The sequence below is a fragment of the Heteronotia binoei genome, chromosome 5 (assembly GCF_032191835.1).
Source record: "Heteronotia binoei isolate CCM8104 ecotype False Entrance Well chromosome 5, APGP_CSIRO_Hbin_v1, whole genome shotgun sequence".
Classification (NCBI taxonomy): Eukaryota; Metazoa; Chordata; class Lepidosauria; order Squamata; family Gekkonidae; genus Heteronotia; species Heteronotia binoei.
The window spans coordinates 7,646,280-7,671,472 of NC_083227.1; the positions used below are offsets into that span (position 1 = coordinate 7,646,280).

General features: G+C 48.6%; 1 protein-coding gene across 1 annotated transcript in view; it reads right to left on the minus strand.

Annotated features, from left to right (window-relative positions):
- The window catches only part of LOC132572129 (zinc finger protein OZF-like), a 1,123,325-nt gene extending 1,098,496 nt beyond the window's left edge, over positions 1-24,829 (minus strand). The window contains exons 1-2 of the mRNA XM_060238934.1: positions 24,749-24,829; positions 24,408-24,534 (exon numbers count right to left, since the gene is read on the minus strand). Coding sequence (XP_060094917.1) covers positions 24,408-24,534; positions 24,749-24,808 — 187 coding nt within the window. The 5' untranslated portion in view covers positions 24,809-24,829. The remainder of the gene's footprint in view (positions 1-24,407; positions 24,535-24,748) is intronic.
- Between the last annotated feature and the right edge of the window lie 364 nt (positions 24,830-25,193).

Consider the following 25,193-nt stretch of genomic DNA (forward strand, 5'->3'; position numbering starts at 1 on the left):
CCTGGTGCAGATAGGGGAGGGGGGAGGGTTTCAGGCAAAATACTACAGGAGTTTGGGGAAAGAATGGGTCATAGGGCTTTGATGCCACCAAGTCCCCCCCCCTGCAGTCGCCCATTCTTTGGGGGGGAGGGAGAAATGATAGCTGCAGTCTGGAGATGCCCTGTTCTTAGAGCAGATCTCCAGGCCCTCCCTGGAGGTTGGCAAGCCTGTCTCAAGCGAGGCACAAAGCCCTCTGCCTTTCCGAGGCCCCCCACTAGGGTTGCCAATCCCCAGGTGGGGGCAGGGGATCCCCTGGTTTGGAGACCCTCCCCCCGCTTCAGGGTAATCAGAAAGCGGGGGGGGGGAGGGGAGGGAAATGTCTGCTGGGAACTCATGATTCCCTAAGGAGGCTTATTTCCTTAGAAAATAATGGAGAATTGATCCGCGGGTATCTGGGGCTCTGGGCCCCCTGTTTTTTGAGGTAGAGGCACCAGATTTTCAGTATAGCATCCAGTGGCTCTCCCCAAAATACTCCCTAAGTTTCAAAAAGATTGGACCAGGGGGTCCAATTCTATGAGCCCTCAAAGAAGGTGCCCCTATCCTTCATTATTTCCTACGGAAGGAAGGCATTTAAAAGGTGTGCCCGTCCCTTGAAATGTGGTGACCGGAACTCCCTTTGGAGTTCAATTATGCTTGTCACACCCTTGCTCCTGGCTCCACCCCCAAAGTCCCCAGATATTTCATGAATTGGACTTGGCAACCCTACCCCCCCACCCGGGTCTCCCTGCAAGAAGCGCAACCCCCAAAGGTGCCCAAATGCAAACCAGCGTGGCGCCAGCAAAAGGGGGGCGAATCGGACTACCCCCCCCCGCCCGAGGTTGGCTGGGCTTCCCTTGGGCCCCCCCCCCACACAAGGCGGAATCCAAACTCGCCCCCTCCTCCCCCAACGGAAAGCCCCCCCACCTTCCCTTCCTTACTTGCGGGAGCTCTCTACGCCACTGCCAGGGCGCAGCAACGATGCGCACCCAGGAACGGAGTCCCGCGGCAGTTTGGGGTGCCGGGAGGTGGAAACACGTGTAGAGAAGAGCGATGCCAGTCGCCGCACTCCCCGACACCTGTTGGGTGCAACTTCCGTCGAAAGTGGGACTCCTTTCTGCGAAGGAGACAATAGGAGCTTGCAGCGTAGGGAAGTGGGGGGAGTCGCAGGATGTGGCGGCTGCTGTGTGCTGTAGCCTCAGGGGAGGCTGATTTCCGCCCACCCACCTCCCTTCTTTGCGTTTTTGCATTTTGATTTGGCTGCATGCATATACGCGCGTGTGACTGCACTTAATACCTGCGTTTTCTGTTCTGTTTGCTCGCTAGGGTTGCCAAGTCCAATTCAAGAAATATCTGGGGACTTTGGGGGTGGGGTCAGGAGACATTGGGGGCGGAGCCAGGAGCAAGGGTGTGATAAGCAGAATTGAACTCCAAGGGAGCTCTGGCCATCACATTTAAAGGGACAGCACACCTTTTAAAATGCCTTCCTTCCATAGGAAATAATGAAAGATAGGGGCACCTTCTTTTGGGGCTCGTGGAATTGGACCCCCTGGTCCAATCCTTTTGAAACTTGGGGGGTATTTTGGGGAGAGGCACTAGATGCTATACTGAAAATTTGGCACCTCTACCTCAAAAAACAGCCCCCCCAGAGCCCCCGATACCCGCAGATCAATTCCCCATCATTCTCTATGGGAATTGTTCATGGAGGTGCATAATGGCTGTGGGCGAGGGGCTTCCCCCGCCGGCCAGCTGGCTGGGGGAGGGGGGAAGCCTGTAAAACCAGGGGATCCCCCGCTGGGACCTGGGGATTGGGAAGCCTATTGCTCGCTCTTGCGGAATAAAGACTATACGCGAAATTCCGCAACACTGATTTATTCAGGAGTGCATTTTTGCACAGGTAGAACGCCAGAGCTGCCCTGTAACCCGACGATTCGGGAAATGCTTTGTTGCAGGGGTGGCCAACGGTAGCTCTCCAGATGGTTTTTTTTGCCTACAAAACTCCCATCAGCCCCAGCCAGCATGGCCAATGGCTGGGGCTGATGGGAGTTGTAGGCAAAAAAAAAATCTGGAGAGCTACCCTTGGCCACCCCTGCTTTATTGGAAGGGGCAGGGGCTTGCAGTGTTCCCTCTCAGCTCACAGATGTTTCGCCTCCAGCTCACCCATTTTGGTCTTCGCTGGGAAAGGATAAGAACACTCTGTGTCACATAAGAACATAAGAGAAGCCCTGTGGGATCAGGCCAGTGGCCCCTCCAGTCCAACACTCTGAGTCACATAAGAACATAAGAGAAGCCCTGTTGGATCAGGCCAGTGGCCCCTCCAGTCCAACACTCTGAGTCACATAAGAACATAAGAGAAGCCCTGTTGGATCAGGCCAATGGCCCATCCAGTCCAACACTCTGTGTCACATAAGAACATAACAGAAGCCCTGTTCGATCAGGCCAGTGGCCCATCCAGTCTCTCTGTATCACATAAGAACATAAGAGAAGCCCTGTGGGATCAGGCCAGTGGCCCCTCCAGTCCAACACTCTGAGTCACATAAGAACATAAGAGAAGCCCTGTTGGATCAGGCCAGTGGCCCCTCCAGTCCAACACTCTGAGTCACATAAGAACATAAGAGAAGCCCTGTTGGATCAGGCCAGTGGCCCCTCCAGTCCAACACTCTGAGTCACATAAGAACATAAGAGAAGCCCTGTTGGATCAGGCCAATGGCCCATCCAGTCCAACACTCTGAGTCACATAAGAACATAAGAGAAGCCCTGTTGGATCAGGCCAATGGCCCATCCAGTCCAACACTCTGAGTCACATAAGAACATAAGAGAAGCCCTGTTGGATCAGGCCAGTGGCCCCTCCAGTCCAACACTCTGAGTCACATAAGAACATAAAAGAAGCCCTGTTGGATCAGGCCAATGGCCCATCCAGTCCAACACTCTGAGTCACATAAGAACATAAGAGAAGCCCTGTTGGATCAGGCCAATGGCCCATCCAGTCCAACACTCTGAGTCACATAAGAACATAAGAGAAGCCCTGTTGGATCAGGCCAATGGCCCATCCAGTCCAACACTCTGTGTCACATAAGAACATAAGAGAAGCCGTGTTGGATCAGGCCCATGGCCCATCCAGTCCAACACTCTGTGTCACATAAGAACAGAAGAGAAGCCCTGTTGGATCAGGCCAGTGGCCCATCCAGTCCAACACTCTGTGTCACATAAGAACATAAGAGAAGCCCTGTTGGATCAGGCCAGTGGCCCATCCAGTCCAACACTCTGTGTCACGTAAGAACAGAAGAGAAGCCATGTTGGATCAGGCCAATGGCCCGTCCAGTCCCACACTCTGTGTCACATAAGAACATAAGAGAAGCCATGTTGGATCAGGCCAGTGGCCCCTCCAGTCCAACACTCTGTGTCACATAAGAACATAAGAGAAGCCCTGTTGGATCAGGCCAATGGCCCCTCCAGTCCAACACTGTGCGTCACATAAGAACATAAGAGAAGCCCTGTTGGATCAGGCCAATGGCCCATCCAGTCCAACACTCTGCGTCACATAAGAACATAAGAGAAGCCCTGTTGGATCAGGCCAATGGCCCATCCAGTCCAACACTCTGCGTCACATAAGAACATAAGAGAAGCCCTGTTGGATCAGGCCAATGGCGCATCCAGTCCAACACTCTGCGTCACATAAGAACATAAGAGAAGCCCTGTTGGATCAGGCCAGTGGCCCCTCCAGTCCAACACTCTGTGTCACATAAGAACATAAGAGAAGCCCTGTTGGATCAGGCCAGTGGCCCATCCAGTCCAACACTCTGTGTCACATAAGAACATAAGAGAAGCACTGTTGGATCAGGCCAGTGGCCCATCCAGTCCAGCACTCTGTGTCACATAAGAACATAAGAGAAGCCCTGTTGGATCAGGCCAGTGGCCCATCCAGTCCAGCACTATGAGTCACATAAGAACATAAGAGAAGCCCTGTTGGATCAGGCAATGGCCCATCCAGTCCAGCACTCTGTGTCACATAAGAACATAAGAGAAGCACTGTTGGATCAGGCAATGGCCCATCCAGTCCAGCACTCTGTGTCACATAAGAACATAAGAGAAGCCCTATTGGATCAGGCAATGGCCCATCCAGTCCAGCACTCTGTGTCACATAAGAACATAAGAGAAGCCCTGTTGGATCAGGCCAATGGCCCCTCCAGTCCAATACTCTGTGTCACATAAAAGAAGCCCTGTTGGATCAGGCCAGTGGCCCATCCAGTCCAACACTCTGTGTCACATAAGAACATAAGAGAAGCACTGTTGGATCAGGCCAGTGGCCCATCCAGTCCAGCACTCTGTGTCACATAAGAACATAAGAGAAGCACTGTTGGATCAGGCAATGGCCCATCCAGTCCAGCACTCTGTGTCACGTAAGAACATAAGAGAAGCCCTGTTGGATCAGGCAATGGCCCATCCAGTCCAGCACTCTGTGTCACATAAGACCATAAGAGAAGCACTGTTGGATCAGGCAATGGCCCATCCAGTCCAGCACTCTGTGTCACGTAAGAACATAAGAGAAGCCATGTTGGATCAGGCCCATGGCCCATCCAGTCCAACACTCTGTGTCACGTAAGAACATAAGAGAAGCCCTGTTGGATCAGGCAATGGCCCATCCAGTCCAGCACTCTGTGTCACATAAGAACATAAGAGAAGCACTGTTGGATCAGGCAATGGCCCATCCAGTCCAGCACTCTGTGTCACGTAAGAACATAAGAGAAGCCCTGTTGGATCAGGCAATGGCCCATCCAGTCCAGCACTCTGTGTCACATAAGAACATAAGAGAAGCACTGTTGGATCAGGCAATGGCCCATCCAGTCCAGCACTCTGTGTCACGTAAGAACATAAGAGAAGCCCTGTTGGATCAGGCAATGGCCCATCCAGTCCAGCACTCTGTGTCACATAAGAACATAAGAGAAGCCCTGTTGGATCAGGCCAGTGGCCCATCCAGTCCAACACTCTGTGTCACATAAGGACATAAGAGAAGCCCTGTTGCATCAGGCCAGTGGCCCATCCAGTCCAACACTCTGAGTCACATAAGGACATAAGAGAAGCCCTGTTGCATCAGGCCAGTGGCCCATCCAGTCCAACACTCTGAGTCACATAAGAACATAAGAGAAGCCATGTTGGATCAGGCCAGTGGCCCATCCAGTCCAACACTCTGTGTCACATAAGAACATAAAAGAAGCCCTGTTGCATCAGGCCAGTGGCCCATCCAGTCCAACACTCTGTGTCACGTAAGAACATAAGAGAAGCCCTGTTGGATCAGGCCAGTGGCCCATCCAGTCCAACACTCTGTGTCACATAAGAACATAAGAGAAGCCATGTTGGATCAGGCCAGTGGCCCATCCAGTCCAACACTCTGTGTCACGTAAGAACATAAGAGAAGCCCTGTTGGATCAGGCCAGTGGCCCATCCAGTCCAACACTCTGTGTCACGTAAGAACATAAGAGAAGCCCTGTTGGATCAGGCCAGTGGCCCATCCAGTCCAACACTCTGTGTCACATAAGAACATAAGAGAAGCCATGTTGGATCAGGCCAGTGGCCCATCCAGTCCAACACTCTGTGTCACGTAAGAACATAAGAGAAGCCCTGTTGGATCAGGCCAGTGGCCCATCCAGTCCAACACTCTGTGTCACATAAGGACATAAGAGAAGCCCTGTTGCATCAGGCCAGTGGCCCATCAAGTCCAACACTCTGAGTCACATAAGGACATAAGAGAAGCCCTGTTGCATCAGGCCAGTGGCCCATCCAGTCCAACACTCTGAGTCACATAAGAACATAAGAGAAGCCATGTTGGATCAGGCCAGTGGCCCATCCAGTCCAACACTCTGTGTCACATAAGAACATAAGAGAAGCCCTGTTGCATCAGGCCAGTGGCCCATCCAGTCCAACACTCTGTGTCACGTAAGAACATAAGAGAAGCCCTGTTGGATCAGGCCAGTGGCCCATCCAGTCCAACACTCTGTGTCACATAAGGACATAAGAGAAGCCCTGTTGCATCAGGCCAGTGGCCCATCCAGTCCAACACTCTGTGTCACATAAGAACATAAGAGAAGCCATGTTGGATCAGGCCAGTGGCCCATCCAGTCCAACACTCTGTGTCACGTAAGAACATAAGAGAAGCCCTGTTGGATCAGGCCAGTGGCCCATCCAGTCCAACACTCTGTGTCACGTAAGAACATAAGAGAAGCCCTGTTGGATCAGGCCAGTGGCCCATCCAGTCCAACACTCTGTGTCACATAAGGACATAAGAGAAGCCCTGTTGCATCAGGCCAGTGGCCCATCCAGTCCAACACTCTGAGTCACATAAGGACATAAGAGAAGCCCTGTTGGATCAGGCCAGTGGCCCATCCAGTCCAACACTCTGTGTCACATAAGAACATAAGAGAAGCCATGTTGGATCAGGCCAGTGGCCCATCCAGTCCAACACTCTGAGTCACATAAGGACATAAGAGAAGCCCTGTTGGATCAGGCCAGTGGCCCATCCAGTCCAACACTCTGTGTCACATAAGAACATAAGAGAAGCCCTGTTGGATCAGGCCAGTGGCCCATCCAGTCCAACACTCTGAGTCACATAAGAACATAAGAGAAGCCCTGTTGGATCAGGCCAGTGGCCCATCCAGTCCAACACTCTGTGTCACGTAAGAACATAAGAGAAGCCCTGTTGGATCAGGCCAGTGGCCCATCCAGTCCAACACTCTGTGTCACGTAAGAACATAAGAGAAGCCCTGTTGGATCAGGCCAGTGGCCCCTCCAGTCCAACACTCTGTGTCACATAAGAACATAAGAGAAGCCCTGTTGGATCAGGCCAGTGGCCCATCCAGTCCAACACTCTGAGTCACATAAGAACATAAGAGAAGCCCTGTTGGATCAGGCCAGTGGCCCATCCAGTCCAACACTCTGAGTCACATAAGAACATAAGAGAAGCCCTGTTGGATCAGGCCAGTGGCCCCTCCAGTCCAACACTCTGGGTCACATAAGAACATAAGAGAACCCCTGTTGGATCAGGCCAGTGGCCCATCCAGTCCAACACTCTGAGTCACATAAGAACATAAGAGAAGCCCTGTTGGATCAGGCCAGTGGCCCATCCAGTCCAACACTCTGTGTCACGTAAGAACATAAGAGAAGCCCTGTTGGATCAGGCCAGTGGCCCATCCAGTCCAACACTCTGTGTCACGTAAGAACATAAGAGAAGCCCTGTTGGATCAGGCCAGTGGCCCATCCAGTCCAACACTCTGTGTCACATAAGGACATAAGAGAAGCCCTGTTGCATCAGGCCAGTGGCCCATCCAGTCCAACACTCTGTGTCACATAAGAACATAAGAGAAGCCATGTTGGATCAGGCCAGTGGCCCATCCAGTCCAACACTCTGAGTCACATAAGGACATAAGAGAAGCCCTGCTGGATCAGGCCAGTGGCCCATCCAGTCCAACACTCTGTGTCACATAAGAAAATAAGAGAAGCCATGTTGGATCAGGCCAGTGGCCCATCCAGTCCAACACTCTGAGTCACATAAGGACATAAGAGAAGCCCTGTTGGATCAGGCCAGTGGCCCATCCAGTCCAACACTCTGTGTCACATAAGAACATAAGAGAAGCCATGTTGGATCAGGCCAGTGGCCCATCCAGTCCAACACTCTGAGTCACATAAGGACATAAGAGAAGCCCTGTTGGATCAGGCCAGTGGCCCATCCAGTCCAACACTCTGTGTCACATAAGAACATAAGAGAAGCCATGTTGGATCAGGCCAGTGGCCCATCCAGTCCAACACTCTGAGTCACATAAGGACATAAGAGAAGCCCTGTTGGATCAGGCCAGTGGCCCATCCAGTCCAACACTCTGTGTCACATAAGAACATAAGAGAAGCCATGTTGGATCAGGCCAGTGGCCCATCCAGTCCAACACTCTGTGTCACAGAAGAACATAAGAGAAGCCATGTTGGATCAGGCCAGTGGCCCATCCAGTCCAACACTCTGTGTCACGGAAGAACATAAGAGAAGCCATGTTGGATCAGGCCAGTGGCCCATCCAGTCCAACACTCTGTGTCACATAAGAACATAAGAGAAGCCCTGTTGGATCAGGCCAGTGGCCCATCCAGTCCAACACTCTGTGTCACATAAGAACATAAGAGAAGCCCTGTTGGATCAGGCCAGTGGCCCATCCAGTCCAGAACTCTGTGTCACATAAGAACATAAGAGAAGCCCTGTTGGATCAGGCCAGTGGCCCATCCAGTCCAACACTCTGAGTCACATAAGAACATAAGAGAAGCCCTGTTGGATCAGGCCAATGTCCCCTCCAGTCCAACACTCTGTGTCACATAAGAACATAAGAGAAGCCCTGTTGGATCAGGCCAGTGGCCCCTCCAGTCCAACACTCTGTGTCACATAAGAACATAAGAGAAGCCCTGTTGGATCAGGCCAGTGGCCCATCCAGTCCAACACTCTGAGTCACATAAGAACATAAGAGAAGCCCTGTTGGATCAGGCCAATGTCCCCTCCAGTCCAACACTCTGTGTCACATAAGAACATAAGAGAAGCCCTGTTGGATCAGGCCAGTGGCCCATCCAGTCCAACACTCTGAGTCACATAAGAACATAAGAGAAGCCCTGTTGGATCAGGCCAATGTCCCCTCCAGTCCAACACTCTGAGTCACATAAGAACATAAGAGAAGCCCTGTTGGATCAGGCCAGTGGCCCCTCCAGTCCAACACTCTGTGTCACATAAGAACATAAGAGAAGCCCTGTTGGATCAGGCCAGTGGCCCATCCAGTCCAACACTCTGAGTCACATAAGAACATAAGAGAAGCCCTGTTGGATCAGGCCAGTGGCCCATCCAGTCCAACACTCTGAGTCACATAAGAACATAAGAGAAGCCCTGTTGGATCAGGCCAGTGGCCCCTCCAGTCCAACACTCTGGGTCACATAAGAACATAAGAGAACCCCTGTTGGATCAGGCCAGTGGCCCATCCAGTCCAACACTCTGAGTCACATAAGAACATAAGAGAAGCCCTGTTGGATCAGGCCAGTGGCCCATCCAGTCCAACACTCTGGGTCACATAAGAACATAAGAGAAGCCCTGTTGGATCAGGCCAGTGGCCCCTCTAGTCCAACACTCTGGGTCACATAAGAACATAAGAGAAGCCCTGTTGGATCAGGCCAGTGGCCCATCCAGTCCAACACTCTGAGTCACATAAGAACATAAGAGAAGCCCTGTTGGATCAGGCCAATGGCCCATCCAGTCCAACACTCTGTGTCACATAAGAACATAAGAGACGCCCTGTTGGATCAGGCCAGTGGCCCATCCAGTCCAGCACCCTGTGTCACATAAGAACATAAGAGAAGCCCTGTTGGATCAGGCCAGTGGCCCATCCAGTCCAACACTCTGAGTCACATAAGAACATAAGAGAAGCCCTGTTGGATCAGGCCAGTGGCCCCTCCAGTCCAACACTCTGAGTCACATAAGAACATAAGAGAAGCCCTGTTGGATCAGGCCAATGGCCCATCCAGTCCAACACTCTGTGTCACATAAGAACATAAGAGAAGCCCTGTTGGATCAGGCCAATGGCCCATCCAGTCCAACACTCTGTGTCACGTAAGAACATAAGAGAAGCCCTGTTGGATCAGGCCAGTGGCCCCTCCAGTCCAACACTCTGAGTCACATAAGAACATAAGAGAAGCCCTGTTGGATCAGGCCTATGGCCCATCCAGTCCAACACTCTGTGTCACATAAGAACATAAGAGAAGCCATGTTGGATCGGGCCAATGGCCCATCCAGTCCAACACTCTGAGTCACATAAGAACATAAGAGAAGCCCTGTTGGATCAGGCCAATGGCCCATCCAGTCCAACACTCTGTGTCACATAAGAACATAAGAGAAGCCATGTTGGATCGGGCCAATGGCCCATCCAGTCCAACACTCTGTGTCACATAAGAACATAAGAGAAGCCCTGTTGGATCAGGCCAATGGCCCATCCAGTCCAACACTCTGAGTCACATAAGGACATAAGAGAAGCCCTGTTGGATCAGGCCAATGGCCCATCCAGTCCAACACTCTGTGTCACATAAGAACATAAGAGAAGCCATCTTGGATCAGGCTGATGGCCCATCCAGTCCAACACTCTGTGTCACATAAGAACAGAAGAGAAGCCCTGTTGGATCAGGCCAATGGCCCATCCAGTCCAACACTCTGAGTCACACAGTAGCCAATATATATACCTACACACACACACACGTTCCCCAGAGAGTACTGAGGTCTGGGACTCAAAACCTGCTCACCATCCCTGGGCCTAAGGAAGTGGGTCTCAAGGCAACTAGAGACAGGGCCTTTTCTACAATGGCCCCTATGTGGTGGAACCAGCTACCGGAAGAGGTGAGGGCCCTGCGGGATCTTGCTCAGTTCCGCAGGGCCTGTAAGACAACCCTCTTCCGGTTAGCCTATGCCTGATTAGATAAATGTAGCTGCCAGATTTCTGTGATTATACCGTATAGTTCTAATGTTAAATATTTTAAGGTTTTTTAGGTTTTAAATGTCTGTTTTTAAATGTAATAACTCTGTTCCGATTTTATTGTTTTATTGTTTGTTGTAAGCCGCCCTGAGCCACTTGTGGGAAGTGTCCCGCATTGGTCTTGTCAGCCACCAGCGAGCCTGCAGCAGCAGACGTGGACTACTGCACCCTTCTTAAATCTTCGTTCGCGAAGTCAAGCCGAGAGAGAGAGAATAGCCACTGATGGACCTCTGCTCCATATTTTTATCCAATCCCCTCTTAAAGCTGAATATGCTTGTAGCCAGAGCACAATAATTTCTGCAGTAGTTCACAACTTACCTGCCAGTAGCTCACAAAGTAGAATCTTTGCTCACAAGACTCAGCAGCTTAGAGAGAACATTGGCAGGGAGTCGAACTTTACTGTGACACCGTCTTTGATGCAAAAATGGAACTGGAAGACGATATGTCCTTTGCAAGAGTTGTGCGTTTCAGTTTCTCAGGTGGAAAAATAATCTCATGTTGTCTCACAGGAGCAACTCAGAGTCATTTGCTATTTTTTTTTTTTTTTTTGCTACTCTCTTGTAGTTTTGAATTGTTGCTTTAACTGCTCAGGTTTTGCCGTCTGCTTTAATCTATCTATCTAACATTGCGGCCCCCTGGCGCAGAGTGATAAAGCAGCAGTACTGCAGTACTGTGGTCTGAACACTCTGCTCACGACCTGAGTTCGATCCCCGGCGGAAGCTGGATTCAGGTAGCCGGCTCAAGGTCGACTCAGCCTTCCATCCTTCCCAGGTCGGTCAAATGAGTAACCAACTTGCTGGGGGGGAAAGTGTAAAAAGACTGGTAAGACAATGGCAAACCACCCCGTAAAAAGTCTGCCGTGAAAACGTTGTGAAAGCAACATCATCCCAGAGTTGGAAACGACTGGTGCTTGCACAGGGGACCTTTCCTTTTCTTTAATCTATCTATAATCTATCTATGATCACCATCTAAGTACTTGAAGGGCTGTCATCTGGAGGATGGTGTGGAATTGTTTTCTGTGGCCCCAGAAGGTAGGACCAGAACCAATGGGTTGAAATTAAATCAAAAGAGTTTCCGCCTCAACATTAGGAAGAACTTCCTGACTGTTAGAGCGATTCCTCAGTGGAACAGGCTTCCTCGGGAGGTGGTGGGCTCTCCTTCCTTGGGGGTTTTTAAACAGAGGCTAGATGGCCATCTGACGGCGATGAAGATCCTGTGAATTTAGGGGGAGGTGTTTGTGAGTTTCCTGCATCGTGCAGGGGGTTGGACTAGATGACCCTGGAGGTCCCTTCCAACTCTAGGATTCTATGATTCTAAGAACTTCCTGACTGTTAGAGCGATTCCTCAGTGGAACAGGCTTCCTCATTGGGAGGTGGTGGGCTCTCCTTCCTTGGGGGTTTTTAAACAGAGGCTAGATGGCCATCTGACAGTGATGAAGATCCTGTGAATTTAGGGGGAGGTGTTTGTGAGTTTCCTGCATCGTGCAGGGGGTTGGAGTAGATGACCCTGGAGGTCCCTTCCAACTCTAGGATTCTATGATTCTAAGAACTTCCTGACTGCTAGACCGGTTCCTCAGTGGAACAGGCTTCCTCGGGAGATGGTGGGCTCTCCTTCCTTGGAGGTTTTTCAAGAGAGGCTAGATGGCCATCTGACAGCAATGAAGATCCTGTGAATTTAGGGGGAGGTGTTTGTGAGTTTTCTGCATTGTGCAGGGGGTTGGACTAGATCACCCTGGAGGTCCCTTCCAACTCTATTTTTCTATGATCTATACCAGGAGTTAAATGTGGGATTAAACCCTGTGGAGGCCCCCAGGCAATTGAAATCTTGGGGGGCTCCTTGCAAATTACCTCAGAGTCTGAGCACCAGCCCCATTGCTATGGTCCCCACTGCTGTTTGCAGGCACCTTCTCAAAAGTCCCTTTTTCTAAGCTGCAGGGGCAAGGTAGAGAAAGGCAAACTAGAGGGTCTCAGGTTCAACCCCTACCATCTCCAACTCAAAAGGGTCCAGGCAAATAGGCATGAAAAACCTCAGCTTGAGACCCTGGAGAGTCTTGAGTAGACAATATTGACTTGGATGGACCTTTGAGGGTCTGATTCAGTATAAGGTAACTTCATATGTCGGTGAGAATGCCAGCATTGCAGTTCAGTTGCTGGCTGTGAATGCTGACTGGGAGGGCTGCAAGCAGGGGGGAAACTGTGGGGGGAAGCCGGCCCGGGGCCCATAAAGGCGTGAGGGCCCATAGGCTATTGCCTACTTGGCCTAATTGTTAATCCGGCTCTGCAGGGGTGTCCAAACTGTGGCTTGGGAGTGATGTTTGGCTCTTTCATGCATATTGTGCGGCTCTCAAAGCCCCCGATGCCCTGCTGGCCAGCTTGGAGAAGGCGTTTCTCTCCTTAAATCATTCTCCAAGTCAAGCCAGGAAAATGCATTTAAAGTGACTTTCTTTCCATATATCCCTCCCTCCCCATTTTCTTTCTTTCCTTCCTTCTCCGACATTCATATCTCGTGGCTCTCAAACAGCTGATTTTTTTTCCCCGTGTGACTCTTACATTTAGCAAGTTTGGCCACCCTTGATCTATACTTACGGCCAGTTACTCTTGCATCTTGACTCTAACTAGCCCTTGCTAACTACTAACCTTCCCCCCACCCTCTTTTTACCTAAATGTAAGGCTTGAGAAAGTTCCCTTTCCCTGTATCTTAAGAAGTGTGCATGCACACAGAAGATTACACCCAGAATCAAACTTTCCCCTAAAAGTACTGTTGGCCATATTTTTCTCCTACGATCAGTGTTTTCAACAGTTGCGTATAATGGAGAAAAATACAGACAAAACACCAGTTTTGGAATTCACCTACGGAGGAATTGCCAGAAGTATCATTCTCAATGAGGTGCCTAGACATCACAATTTCCTTGGGGGAAGGGGGCATGGGACTGAACCTGCTCCAGCCCCACACTTAATAATCAATATTAATTTGTTTAAATATGAAATTATATATTGGGGTGGCCCAATCCGCAGCTTGGGAGCCAATGTGGCTCTTGCATGCATTGTGTGGCTCTTGAAGTCCCACCACCTTATCGGCCATCTTGGATAAGGCGTTTCTCTCTCTAAATCACTTCTCCAAGGCTGCCGGTGGCTTGGGGAATTCATTGAAAAGTTGCCATCTTTCCGCCCTACCTCCCCCTCTCCCGTTTACTTGCCTGCCTGCCTTCCAGCTCTCAAACATCTGACATTCATGTCTTGCGTCTCTCAAACATCTGATCTTTATTCTACGTGGCCCTTACGTTAGGCAAGTTTAGCCACTCCTGTTATATATCCAAAAGCCATCCACAAATAATCATGCGGTGTTAAAAAATATAATTTGATTCACTTATAATAGTCTGATTCTCAGTCAAAGAAAGAGGCCCAAATGTAAGCAAAGGTGTAATGAATTCTTTCACCGAGACAATTGCCAGAAATATTTCATGTATGAAAGGAAATACTGGCTCTCTGGCTCTCTTTTCCCCACTACTGAGACTCTTCGGAGTGGAGGGCGGGATATAAATCCAATATCTTCTACTTAGCCTGAGAGTGCGACAGGACCAAGGGCACATAGAATGTTTTGTGGCTAAGTGGAGGTTTAACCTGTGCTCTCCCCAATCTTAAGACAAATACTCCTAACAACTACATCACTCACATACTGGAGACTCAGTATAATTCTACAAATGCCTCTCAGAATCCACAGTAAATACTGGCTTCTTCTCTACCCCGACACACAGAGCTCAAGACAAAAAAATATTGCTGTCCTCTCCATTCCTTTTTCTCTAAAGCTGCAACTCCCAGGATACCAAAAAGCTTCCAATATATTGTCTGCTTTGATGATACACGAGTAGGCAGAACTTCCACAGGTCGCAAGGAAAAAATAAGGCAGAGCAGGGGTGCCCCTGTGTGACAAGTAAATGTTCCAAATTCAGAGTGGCAGGAAGCCTCTTCAGAAGCAGAGAGGAGACCACACAGTTTAAGCCTAACCAGCTTCATGATGCTACCCGGGAGATGAAAGGGGAAAGCATTGCCTCCTGGGAAATTCCAGGTGGGGGGCTTGAGGCACTTAATACACCCACACAGAGGAAGTTCCAATTCCCTTAAAAACATAAGAGAAGCCATGTTGGATTAGGCCAATGGCCCATCCAGTCAAACGTTCTGTGTTACATAAGAACATAAGGGAAGCCATGTTGGATCAGGCCAATGGCCCATCCAGTCCAACACTCTGTGTCACACAGTGGCCAAAAACCCCCCTGCAAGTGCCACCAGGAGGTTCTCAAGTGGGGCTAGAAGTCCTTCCACTTTGCCCCCCACCCCAAGCACCAAGATTACAGAGCATCACTGCCCCAGACAGTTCCAATAATATTCTGTGGCTAATAGCCACTGATGGACCTCTGCTCCATATGTTTATCCAATCCCTTCTTGAAGCTGGCTATGCTTGTAGCCACCACCACCTCCTGTGGCAGTCAATTCCACATGTTAATCACCCTTTGGGTGAAGAAGTACTTCCTTTTATCCATTCTAACCCACTGCTCAGCAATTTCATCGAATGCCCACGAGTTCCTGTATTGTGAGAAAGGGAGAAAAGGACTTCTTTCTCTACTTTCTCCATCCCACGAATAATCTTGTAAACCTCTATCGTGTCACCCCGCAGTCGACGTTTCTCCAAGCTAAAGAGCCCCAAGCGTTTTAACCCTTCATTCTGACTTCCTCCATGAATCTGGCTAATAGATCCAAGTGGGCAGCCATGTTGGTCTGAAGCAGTAGAACAAAGCAAGAGCCAAGTTGCACGTTGAAGACCAACAAAAGTTTTATTCAGAATAAGAACATAAGAGAAGCCATGTTGGATCAGGCTAATGGCCCATCCAGTCCAACACTCTGTATCACACAGTGGCCAAAAATTTATATATATACACATATATATACACACTGATGGACCTGTGCTCCATATTTTTATCTAACCCCCTCTTGAAGCTGGCTATGCTTGTAGCCGCCACCACCTCCTGTGGCAGTGAATTCCACATGTTAATCACCCTTTGGGTGAAGAAGTACCCCTCCTTTTATCCGTTCTAACCCGACTGCTCAGCAATTTCATTGAATGCCCACGAGTTCTTGTATTGTGATAAAAGGAAAAAAGGACTTCTTTCTCTACTTTCTCCATCCCATGCATCATCTTGTAAACCTCTCTCATGTCACCCCGCAGTCGACGTATCTCCAAGCTAAAGAGCCCCAAGCGTTTCAACCTTTCTTCATAGGGAAAGTGTTCCAACCCTTTCATCATTCTAGTTGCCCTTTTCTGCACTTTTTCCAGTGCTATAATATCTGAGACTCTGAGATTCGGAGTGGAGGGCGGGATATAAATCCAATATCATAATCATCTTCTACTTCCACACTGCTGAAGACGCTGCTGCTCAAGCAACTGTTATCGTGTATGCTGTTAGGAGTAAGTTATTGGTTATTCGCAAGCAACTTAGCCGGCTTTCTTTGTTTTAGTTTTGCTCTTCTACACGCCCTCCTTCTCTTGCTTGTATGTTTTTATCTTTGTTATTTGTTGTGAATAGGTTTCCTGTATTATCATTTTAAATTGGAGGGAGTCATTGGCCTGTGTAGTGCTTGTTCCACTCTAGTTTTAACACGCACAGCTACTTTTCCAAACATGCTGAGCCAAAACAGATATTGTACCATACGTAATTTTACAAGTCTTTCATGCTGCAATGATTTTTAAACCTCAAAAGCCTCATGTATTTTAGCCTTTCCTCAGGGGTTTCCCATTTCTGTGCCTGAGGTAGTTTTTTGAGGTGGGATGACCCTTCCCCTGCTATTTGCAAAACTTCTCAGCTGGTTCCCAGAACTATGTCATGACAACAGAGAGGACAATGGGAAACATTGGAGGTCACTCGATCCAGTGAATCTTCCTTCAACATCCTCGAGAACAGCACTAGCAAGAATGAGATAGGGGATGTTTCATCTGTGCAGACATTTTGGCTTGGATCCATGGCAAGGAATGGATCGGAAGTAGCAAGGAAGGCCTTTCTCTACCTCGCAACCTCAGGTTCCTCTTCCAACCAGAGCACAGAATACCGGGCAGCCTGAACCAATGGGCAGATTTGATATAAGGCAACTCTATATGTTCAATCCCATTCTGCTCCCCAAGAAACCGTGAAACTGGAGGTCTTATAGTAGAGAATTTAATGAAAAAAACAACCAATTTCGATGTAAAACTTACAGTCAATGCATTTCTCCAAATCAGAATTCAACAACATGGTGAATCTAGCCATTTACAATTCTCTTCTTGTCACCTGAGCAACTCTAAGGCAGGTCATCTTAGTTAAAACCAGTAGAAAATGCAGACGTTTAAATGATTCTTTCTGTCTCTGTCTGTCTGTCTGTGTCTGTCTGTCTGTCTGTCTATCTATCTATCTAATAATAATAATAAATTTATTTTTATATCCCGCCCTCCCCCGCCAAAGGCAGGCTCAGGGCGGCTATCTATCTATCTATCTATCTATCTATCTATCTATCTATCTATCTATCTATCTATCTATCTATCTATCTATCTATCTATCTATCTATCTATCTTTCTTCATCATCATCAATCTTGTTCCCAGTGCCAGCAGATTAGATTTGTTTCCCCAGGGGCTGCATATGTTTTTCTACAGGGTGAGGAAGCGTTTTAAATTCCTTTGCATCTACCCTGGGCCCATAGCTTTCCTAGGTAAAGTATTTGTGGGGTGGGGGCAGGAGTGTGAGGACAGGGAAAGCCAAAGAGAGGGGCAGATAAGCATAAGTTGGCTGCTGGGTAGGAAGGAGATAAGGAAGCATGAAAAGAAGAGGTGCTATGGAGTCTTTCAGGAAAGGGATATATGAAGTCATGGGGGAGGAAGAAATGGGATGCATCCCACAAATCCTTGTGCGTTGCCACTAGTAAATAAATGTATATGGAAGTCCTGAGACAAATCAGTTCAAAGATGCCTCCTCCACAAAGATTCGAGCCTTACAATTATCTTGCAAGGCGAGTTTGCCTGAAGATGTCACTGGCTCAAAGGCATCATCCCAAGAGCTTCCAGGCCTACTGTGGATTTGAACCCAGACCCATCAAGCCATTGCCCAACACTTTGGCTCTTGAACTTAACTGATCCACATCGTGAATGAAGGCCAACTGAGCTGGGTTCACTCATGGGAATCAGTCATGGCCCGAGATGCCAATCTCAAGCGTCTGGGAGAGAATTTCTTCTTTAAAACTTTATATAGAATTGAAAAAAGTCATGCTGCACTACCTTTGACACATTTAACGAAGCCTGACCCAGTTTAAAAAAAACCCTCACAAAGCACATGACGATATACATTTATGGTATGCCAGAGTTCACACAGGAAACAGATCGTAATATCAAATATGTAGTGAAGTGGATTCGGTGGAAATGCAGACCCAGCTGGCCTCAGACTGGGGAGGAGATGGGGTTTCTCTCACCCGTGTCCTCTTCCTCACTCAACCAGCATGCTGCTGTCCTGGCTCTCCATAGCTGGTTGCTATCCTCAGTCTTCTGTTGGAGCTCTTTCTATCCCTCCCTGCTCCCCTTTCTGCTCAGCCCTTACTCCACCCTTGTGTTGGTCCCTGCCCCTCTCCTTCATGACCACACCTGGGCCCAGAGAAGACTGTTCCCTTGGAGCCCGCAGGACCGTTCCCTTGGAGCCCGCAGGGCAGGGCGTACCTGCAGGGCCAGCGCGAGGGAGTAGGTGAACTAGGCAATGGCCTGGGGCACTGGCTCCCACGAAGGCACGGGTGGGCGCCCCCTCCCCGTCCCTGCTCGCACTGTCCCTGAGCCTTTCTCAGCTCTGAGGGGTCAGAGGAGTTTCTCCTCTGCCTCCCCCCACCCTGTGATCACAGTGCGCTGCACCTCCAAAAGCGTCCTCCAGAACAGTCTTAGAAGAAGAAGGATAAGATGCACACTGCGTCGCAGCAAAGGCACAGCGCTGTTATCGTGCTGGGGAGGGGGGAGGCGAAGTGGAAGGGGTTGAGACGCAGCCAATCATGGGGGGAGGCAGGAGAGGAAGGGCCGATCGCGCTGGGTGGAGTGGGGAGGCAGCAGTGGAAGGGCTGATCACACCGGGTGTGGGGGAGGTGGGAGCAGAAGGCGCCGAGACATAGCTGATTGCGCTGGGTGTGGGGGAGGCAGTAGCGGAAGGCCTGATTGCACCGGGTGGGGGGGGGGAGAGGCGGGACACTGCTGCTGGGCAGGGAACACTCCATGATGACATCACTTCCAGGTGCCAAAAAACCTTGGGTGGCAAAAAACCTAGCACTAAGCCTGCGTATCTGCCTGGGAGAGTCTAGCATGGTGGAGTTCTCAGCCCCACACATCCCCCTTCTCTGCCAGATCCAGTTGGCCTACAAACCTTGGGGATGCCTCTCTGAAGGAAGATGGCGTCCCCAGGCCTCAGGCTTGGAGTCTCCCATCTCCACCAGGGATTCTCGCATCATCTTGACTGTGCTGTCGCCTCCTCCCCCGGCCTTCATTCTAGCCTGCAGGAGGACAAGAACTGCTGCAGAAAAGGAGGAGGATGGGATGATGGGAAGTCAGCGAGCTCGGCTGGAGGGCAGTTTGGCTTCCTCTGTTGAGGTAGTGTTACCGTACCATGTGAGTTTCTCTGGAGGTGCCTTCTGGGTGCGTGTCCTCTGATGGTTTTGAAGTCTGCCACTAGTACCGAGTTTTGTTTCAAAAGGTTTTTCTCCTATGTGGGCTTTTTGATGATATTGAAGGCTTCTACTCTGACTGAATCTCTTTCCACACTCTGAGCATGCAAAAGGTTTCATCCTGTGTGAGTTCTTTGGTGCTGTTGAAGATGGCCACTCCGACTGAATCTGTTTCCACATTCTGATCGTTTGAAGGTTTCTCCCCAGTGTGGGTTCTTTGGTGCTTCCGAAGATAGCCACGTGTACTGAATCTCTTTCCACACTCTGAGCATTCAAAAAATTTCTCCTTTGTGTGGGTTCCTTGGTGTTCCTGAAGACGGCCACTCCGACTGAATCTCTTTCCACACTCCGAGCATTCATAAGGTTTCTCCCCTGTATGGGTTATATAGTGCCTTTGAAGAGCTCCATGATAATTGAATCTCTTTCCACACTCTGAGCATTCAAAAGGTTTCTCCCCCGTGTGGGTTCTATGATGCTGTTGAAGAGACCCACTCCGACTGAATCTCTTTCCACACTCTGAACATTCATAAGGTTTCTCCCCTGTGTGGGTTCTGTGATGCTTTTGAAGAGTTCCATAATCACTGAATCTCTTTCCACACTCTGAGCATTCAAAAGGTTTCTCCCCTGTGTGGGTTCTTTGGTGCTCTTGAAGACGGCCCCTCCGACTGAATCTCTTTCCACACTCTGAACATTCATAAGGTTTCTCCCCTGTGTGAGTTCTATGATGCTTTTGAAGAGCTCCATTATCAATGAATCTCTTTCCACACTCCAAGCATTCAAAAGGTTTCTCTCCTGTGTGGGTTCTTTGATGCTGTTGAAGATGGCCACTCCGACTGAATCTCTTTCCACACTCTGAGCATTCATAAGGTTTCTCCCCTGTGTGGGTTCTATAGTGCCTTCGAAGAGCTCCATTATCACTGAATCTCTTTCCACACTCTGAGCATTCAAAAGGTTTCTCCCCTGTGTGGGTTCTTTGGTGCTGTTGAAGAGTGCTACTCTGACTGAATCTCTTTCCACAGTCTAAGCATTCAAAAGGTTTATCCCCTGTGTGGGTTCTTTGGTGATGTTGAAGATAGCCTCTCTGACTGAATCTCTTTCTACACTCTGAGCATTCAAAAGGTTTCTCCCCTGTGTGGATAATATGATGCTTCTGAAGATCTCCATTATCACTGAATTTCTTTCCACACTCTGAGCATTCAAAAGGTTTCTCTCTTGTGTGGGTTCTCTGATGCATTTGAAGACTGTCATGCCTACTGAATTTCTTTCCACAGTCTAAGCACTGAAAAGGTTTCTCTCCTGTGTGAGTTCTCTGATGCCTTTGAAGCTTGTTATGTCTATGGAATTGCCTTCCACACTCTGAGCATTCAAAGGTTTTCTCCTCTCTGTGGGCTAATTGACTTCTTTTAAGTTTCCCCCTCACTGAGGACTCAAAAGATTTCCTGCCTCTTTGTACTTTTTGGTGCACAAGGACCTGTGATCTGTTTCTAAAGTACTCTCCACAGCAAATGGATTCATTTGCCTCCATTCTCCAGTGGTTTGGAAAATGTACATTATGCTGTCTTATGTCTCTGTTCTCAACTATATGACTGCCTTTCTTTCTCTTTGGTCTTCCTCGATTCCTGATGTTTTCTTTCAATTCTTCATTTTTAACTCTACCTGGCATTTGCTGATGAAGTTCCTCACCCTCTTCTTTCCTCTGATCATTCTTGGCTGGGAAAAAGAGCAAAATCCTGTTAACACCTTGGTGGGCTGATAGGGTACTAAGGCATCTATGTGACTTCAGTAGAAAAGGATTGACAGCCCTGTGGCCTCATCATAAGAACATAAGAGAACATAAGAGAAGCCATGTTGGATCAGACCAATGGCCCATCCAGCCCAACATTCTGGCCAATATATGTGTTTGTATATACACACACACATACACACACACACACATATATATACTGTGGCTAATAGCCACTGATGGACCTCTGCTCCATATTTTTATCCAATCCCCTTTTAAAGCTGGCTATGCTTGTAGCCACCACCACCTCCTGTGGCAGTGAATTCCACATGTTAATCACCCTTTGGGTGAAGAAGTACTTCCTTTTATCCGTTTTAACCTGACTGCTAAGCAATTTCATTGAATGCCCAAGAATTCTTGTATTGTGAGAAAGGGAGAAAAGTACTTTCTCTGCTTTCTCCATCCCATGCATAATCTTGTAAACCTCTATCATGTCACTCCGCAGTCGACGTTTCTCCAAGCTAAAGAGCCCCAAGCGTTTTAACCTTTCTTCATAGGGAAAGTGTTCCAAACCTTTCATCATTCTAGTCGCCCTTTTCTTGACTTTTTCCAATGCTATAATATCCTTTTTGAGGTGCGGTGACCAGAATTGTACGCAGTATTCCAAATGAGACCGCACCATCGATTTATACAGGGGCATTATGATACTGGCTGATTTGTTTTCAATTCCCTTCCTAAATTCCCAGCATGACGTTGGCTTTTTTTTATTGCAATCGCGCACTGTCTTGGCATTTTCAGTGAGTTATCTACCATGACCCCAAGATCTCTCTCTTGGTCAGTCTCTGCCAGTTCACACCCCATCAACTTGTATTTGTAGCTGGGATTCTTGGCCCCAGTGTGCATTACTTTGCACTTGGCCACATTGAACTACAACCAGCTTTGTTGATCTTAACCACACATCCACGTTTCCCCGAGAATATCATGTATTTAAGGATACTTCACACACACACACCCTCCCTCAAGATCCTCAGCTTAGCTCTTGCCGAGGAGTTTCTGAGCCTCTAGATTTCAGCCCCTTCCCCAGCAGGCTGTACGAAGTGAATCAGAAATCCCGCCCTGACTGTTCCTGGCCTGATATAACCATGAAGGATACTCATTCTCATTCAGCTCATTTGGGATTCCCTTGAGAAACTTTCTAGCCTTTCTTTTGATGAAAGTACGCCGTTTGCCTCCACCAAACACTCTCTTATACTTCTGTCTTCTTTTGCAGAGAGAGGGAAAGGAAGAGGGAAAGTGAGCGTTCTTATATGGCAGGGATGGCCAACGGTAGCTCTCCAGATGTTTTTTTGCCTACAACTCCCATCAGCCATAGCAAGCATTTGACTTGAGTTTTCCTGAAGTTAACACCCTTTTCTTTTTCAAGGCTGGGCTCAAGAACGCGGCAATTGGTTAATTGTGAGAACCTGTGTCCAGTTGCGAAACCAGGCGGGAAGGGGATTTGGTGAGTGCGGACAGCCTCTGGAAAATTCCGTCCAGGGGGCACTTTGATTGGGTGATTAGGACCACCTGACCCCAGGAGGAAGAAGAAGAAGAAGAAGAAATTGGATTTATATCCCGCCCTCCACTCCAAAGAGTCTCAGAGCGGCTCACAATCTCCTTTACCTTCCTCCCCCACAACAAACACCCTGTGAGGTGGGTGGGGCTGGAGAGGGCTCTCACAGCAGCTGCCCTTTCAAGGACAACCTCTGCCAGAGCTATGGCTGACCCAAGGCCATGCCAGCAGGTGTAAGTGGAGGAGTGGGGAATCAAACCCGGTTCTCCCAGATAAGAGTCCGCACACTTCACCACGACACCAAACTGGCTCTCCAGGTAGAAAGTATAATAAGTGTACAGGCCAGAGGGAAGCCAAGCTAACTTCATGCTCATGCCATGATATTTTCTTACTGAATCATGAATAGATTTCTGTAGAGTAACGTAGGCTGCAGCTGGAATTCTTAGGCTGCAAAAGAGGTGCTGTTGATAGAGGTTTACAAGATAATGCCTGGGATGGAGAAAGTAGAGAAAGAAGTACTTTTCTTCCTTTCTCACAATACAAGAACTCGTGGGGATTCAATGAAATTGCTGAGCAGTCAGGTTAAAACGGATAAAAGGAAGTCCTCCTTCACCCAAAGGGTGATTAACATGTGGAATTCACTGCCACAGGAGGTGGTGGCGGCCACAAGCTTCAAGAGGGGGTTAGATAAAAATATGGAGCAGAGGTCCATCAGTGGCTATTGGCCACAATATATATATGTGTGTGTGTCTGTGTGCATATATGTGTGTATATGTATGTATGTATGTGTGTGTGTATACACACATATATATTGGCCACTGTGTGACACAGAGTGTTGGACTGGATGGGCCATTGGCCTGATCCAACATGGCTTCTCTTATGTTCTATCTGGTCTCTAGATCTATCCTATTAACCCATAGGACAGAATGGATTGCATTATGTCCTACAAGCCCATAGGACAGAATGGAGTCCATTTCATCCTATGGGTCCAGGGGATACGAGTGAGTCCATTCTGTCCTATGGGCTATTAGCCACAGTGTGTATATATATGTGTGTGTGTGTGTATAATTTTTTTGGCCACCTTGTGACACAGAATGTTGGACTGGATGGGCCATTGGCCTGATCCAACATGGCTTCTCTTATGTTCTAATACCAAGGTTTTCATGTATTAGACAGGACAGCTATGTTTCCATGTTTTCCTGTTACTGAGATGCAGAAACTATGCTGTGAAGAGGTCTTGTTTTTAAATCCTTTATAATCCTTTATATACATATATATCTTAAAAACATTCTGCTTGACTTGCGTGCACTCTCCTTGTGAATACACTGAACTGGGTACTGCTTAGGTACAAATAGAAGTGACCTGGGGGACCCAGGCTTTGGTTCTTGACAGGATCATTTCCAAATCACTGGCAGAGCAGATATTGGAAATCCCAACCAAGGGGAAGAGTGTGTGGTAAAGGTTAGCTATAGAGAATGGCCCCTTCCAGAGTGTATCTGTGGCCTCTCATTCAGTTAGGCCAGGACACCTTCTCTGACTTGGGGGATGGCCACAACACTGGCCTCAGTTACTCCATGGCAAGAACACAACACACAAACATAGAAAGCTGTCTTATACTGAATCTGACCCTTGGTCCATTGAAATCAGTCTTGTCTACGCAGTTCAGCATTGCCTCTCCAGGGTCTCTGGCAGAGGTGTTTCACATCCCCTCCTACCTAATACTTTTCACAGGAAATGCTGGTGATTGAACCCGAGATCTTCTGCATGCCAAGCAGATGCTTTACCAGGCTGCCAATTAGCCGAACAGGCCTCAGAACAGTGTACAGCTGTTGAATATTTTGATTCATCCTTCATCACACCTAGGAAAGATCCTTACCCAGAAAGGCCACATTCCCATAGTTCTCCAGCATGACTTCCCAGTACAGAGCTCTTTGTCCCGGATCCAGCAGGGCCCACTCTGCCTCCGTGAAAGAGACGGACACCTCCTCAAAGGAAAAGGGACCCTGGAAGAAAAAGAAGATTCCCTCCTCTTCAGAGATCACCTGAGATGGAGTTTTGAACACAAAAAGAGAGGAGTCTGGGAAGGGACAGGATATATTCCTTGGAAAGGATAAGGGAACAGTATTCAGAGTATCTGTCACATGGACCCCTTGTAGAAAGTACAGGAACAAAAGTTCCCCTGAGAAAAGTGGGTTGTCCCCTGCTCATCTCTCCTACCTGGACTGGAGGTGATACAGCCATTTCCACACCTCTGAAAAGACGACAGCTCAACAACATCTCTTCACAGCTTGTTACTAAGACAAAGAAAGAAGGAAGGGTGTTTGCTTGTTTGTACCCTGCTTCACACACACACACCCTTCCCAACATTGTGAAACCTTGCCCTATATACACTGAACACATTTCAAAACATTTTGTAATAAATTCTGGAAGAGGTAGAAAAGAAGCACCAGGGACCCATGAGCCTCACGGATAATAAATGCTGACAACGTATTTCAGACTTCTGTGGGACTTGTGTTTGCTGTGCGGGGAGGGGAAAGGGAAGGGTGGAAATTACATAGCATGAAACGTCACCGACATATTGGACCAGACATGACTTGAGCGATTCTGGAGAATGGAAGGTGATGTGAGCGAGCTTTCAGAGTGTCTCTTGGTGTGCTAACTT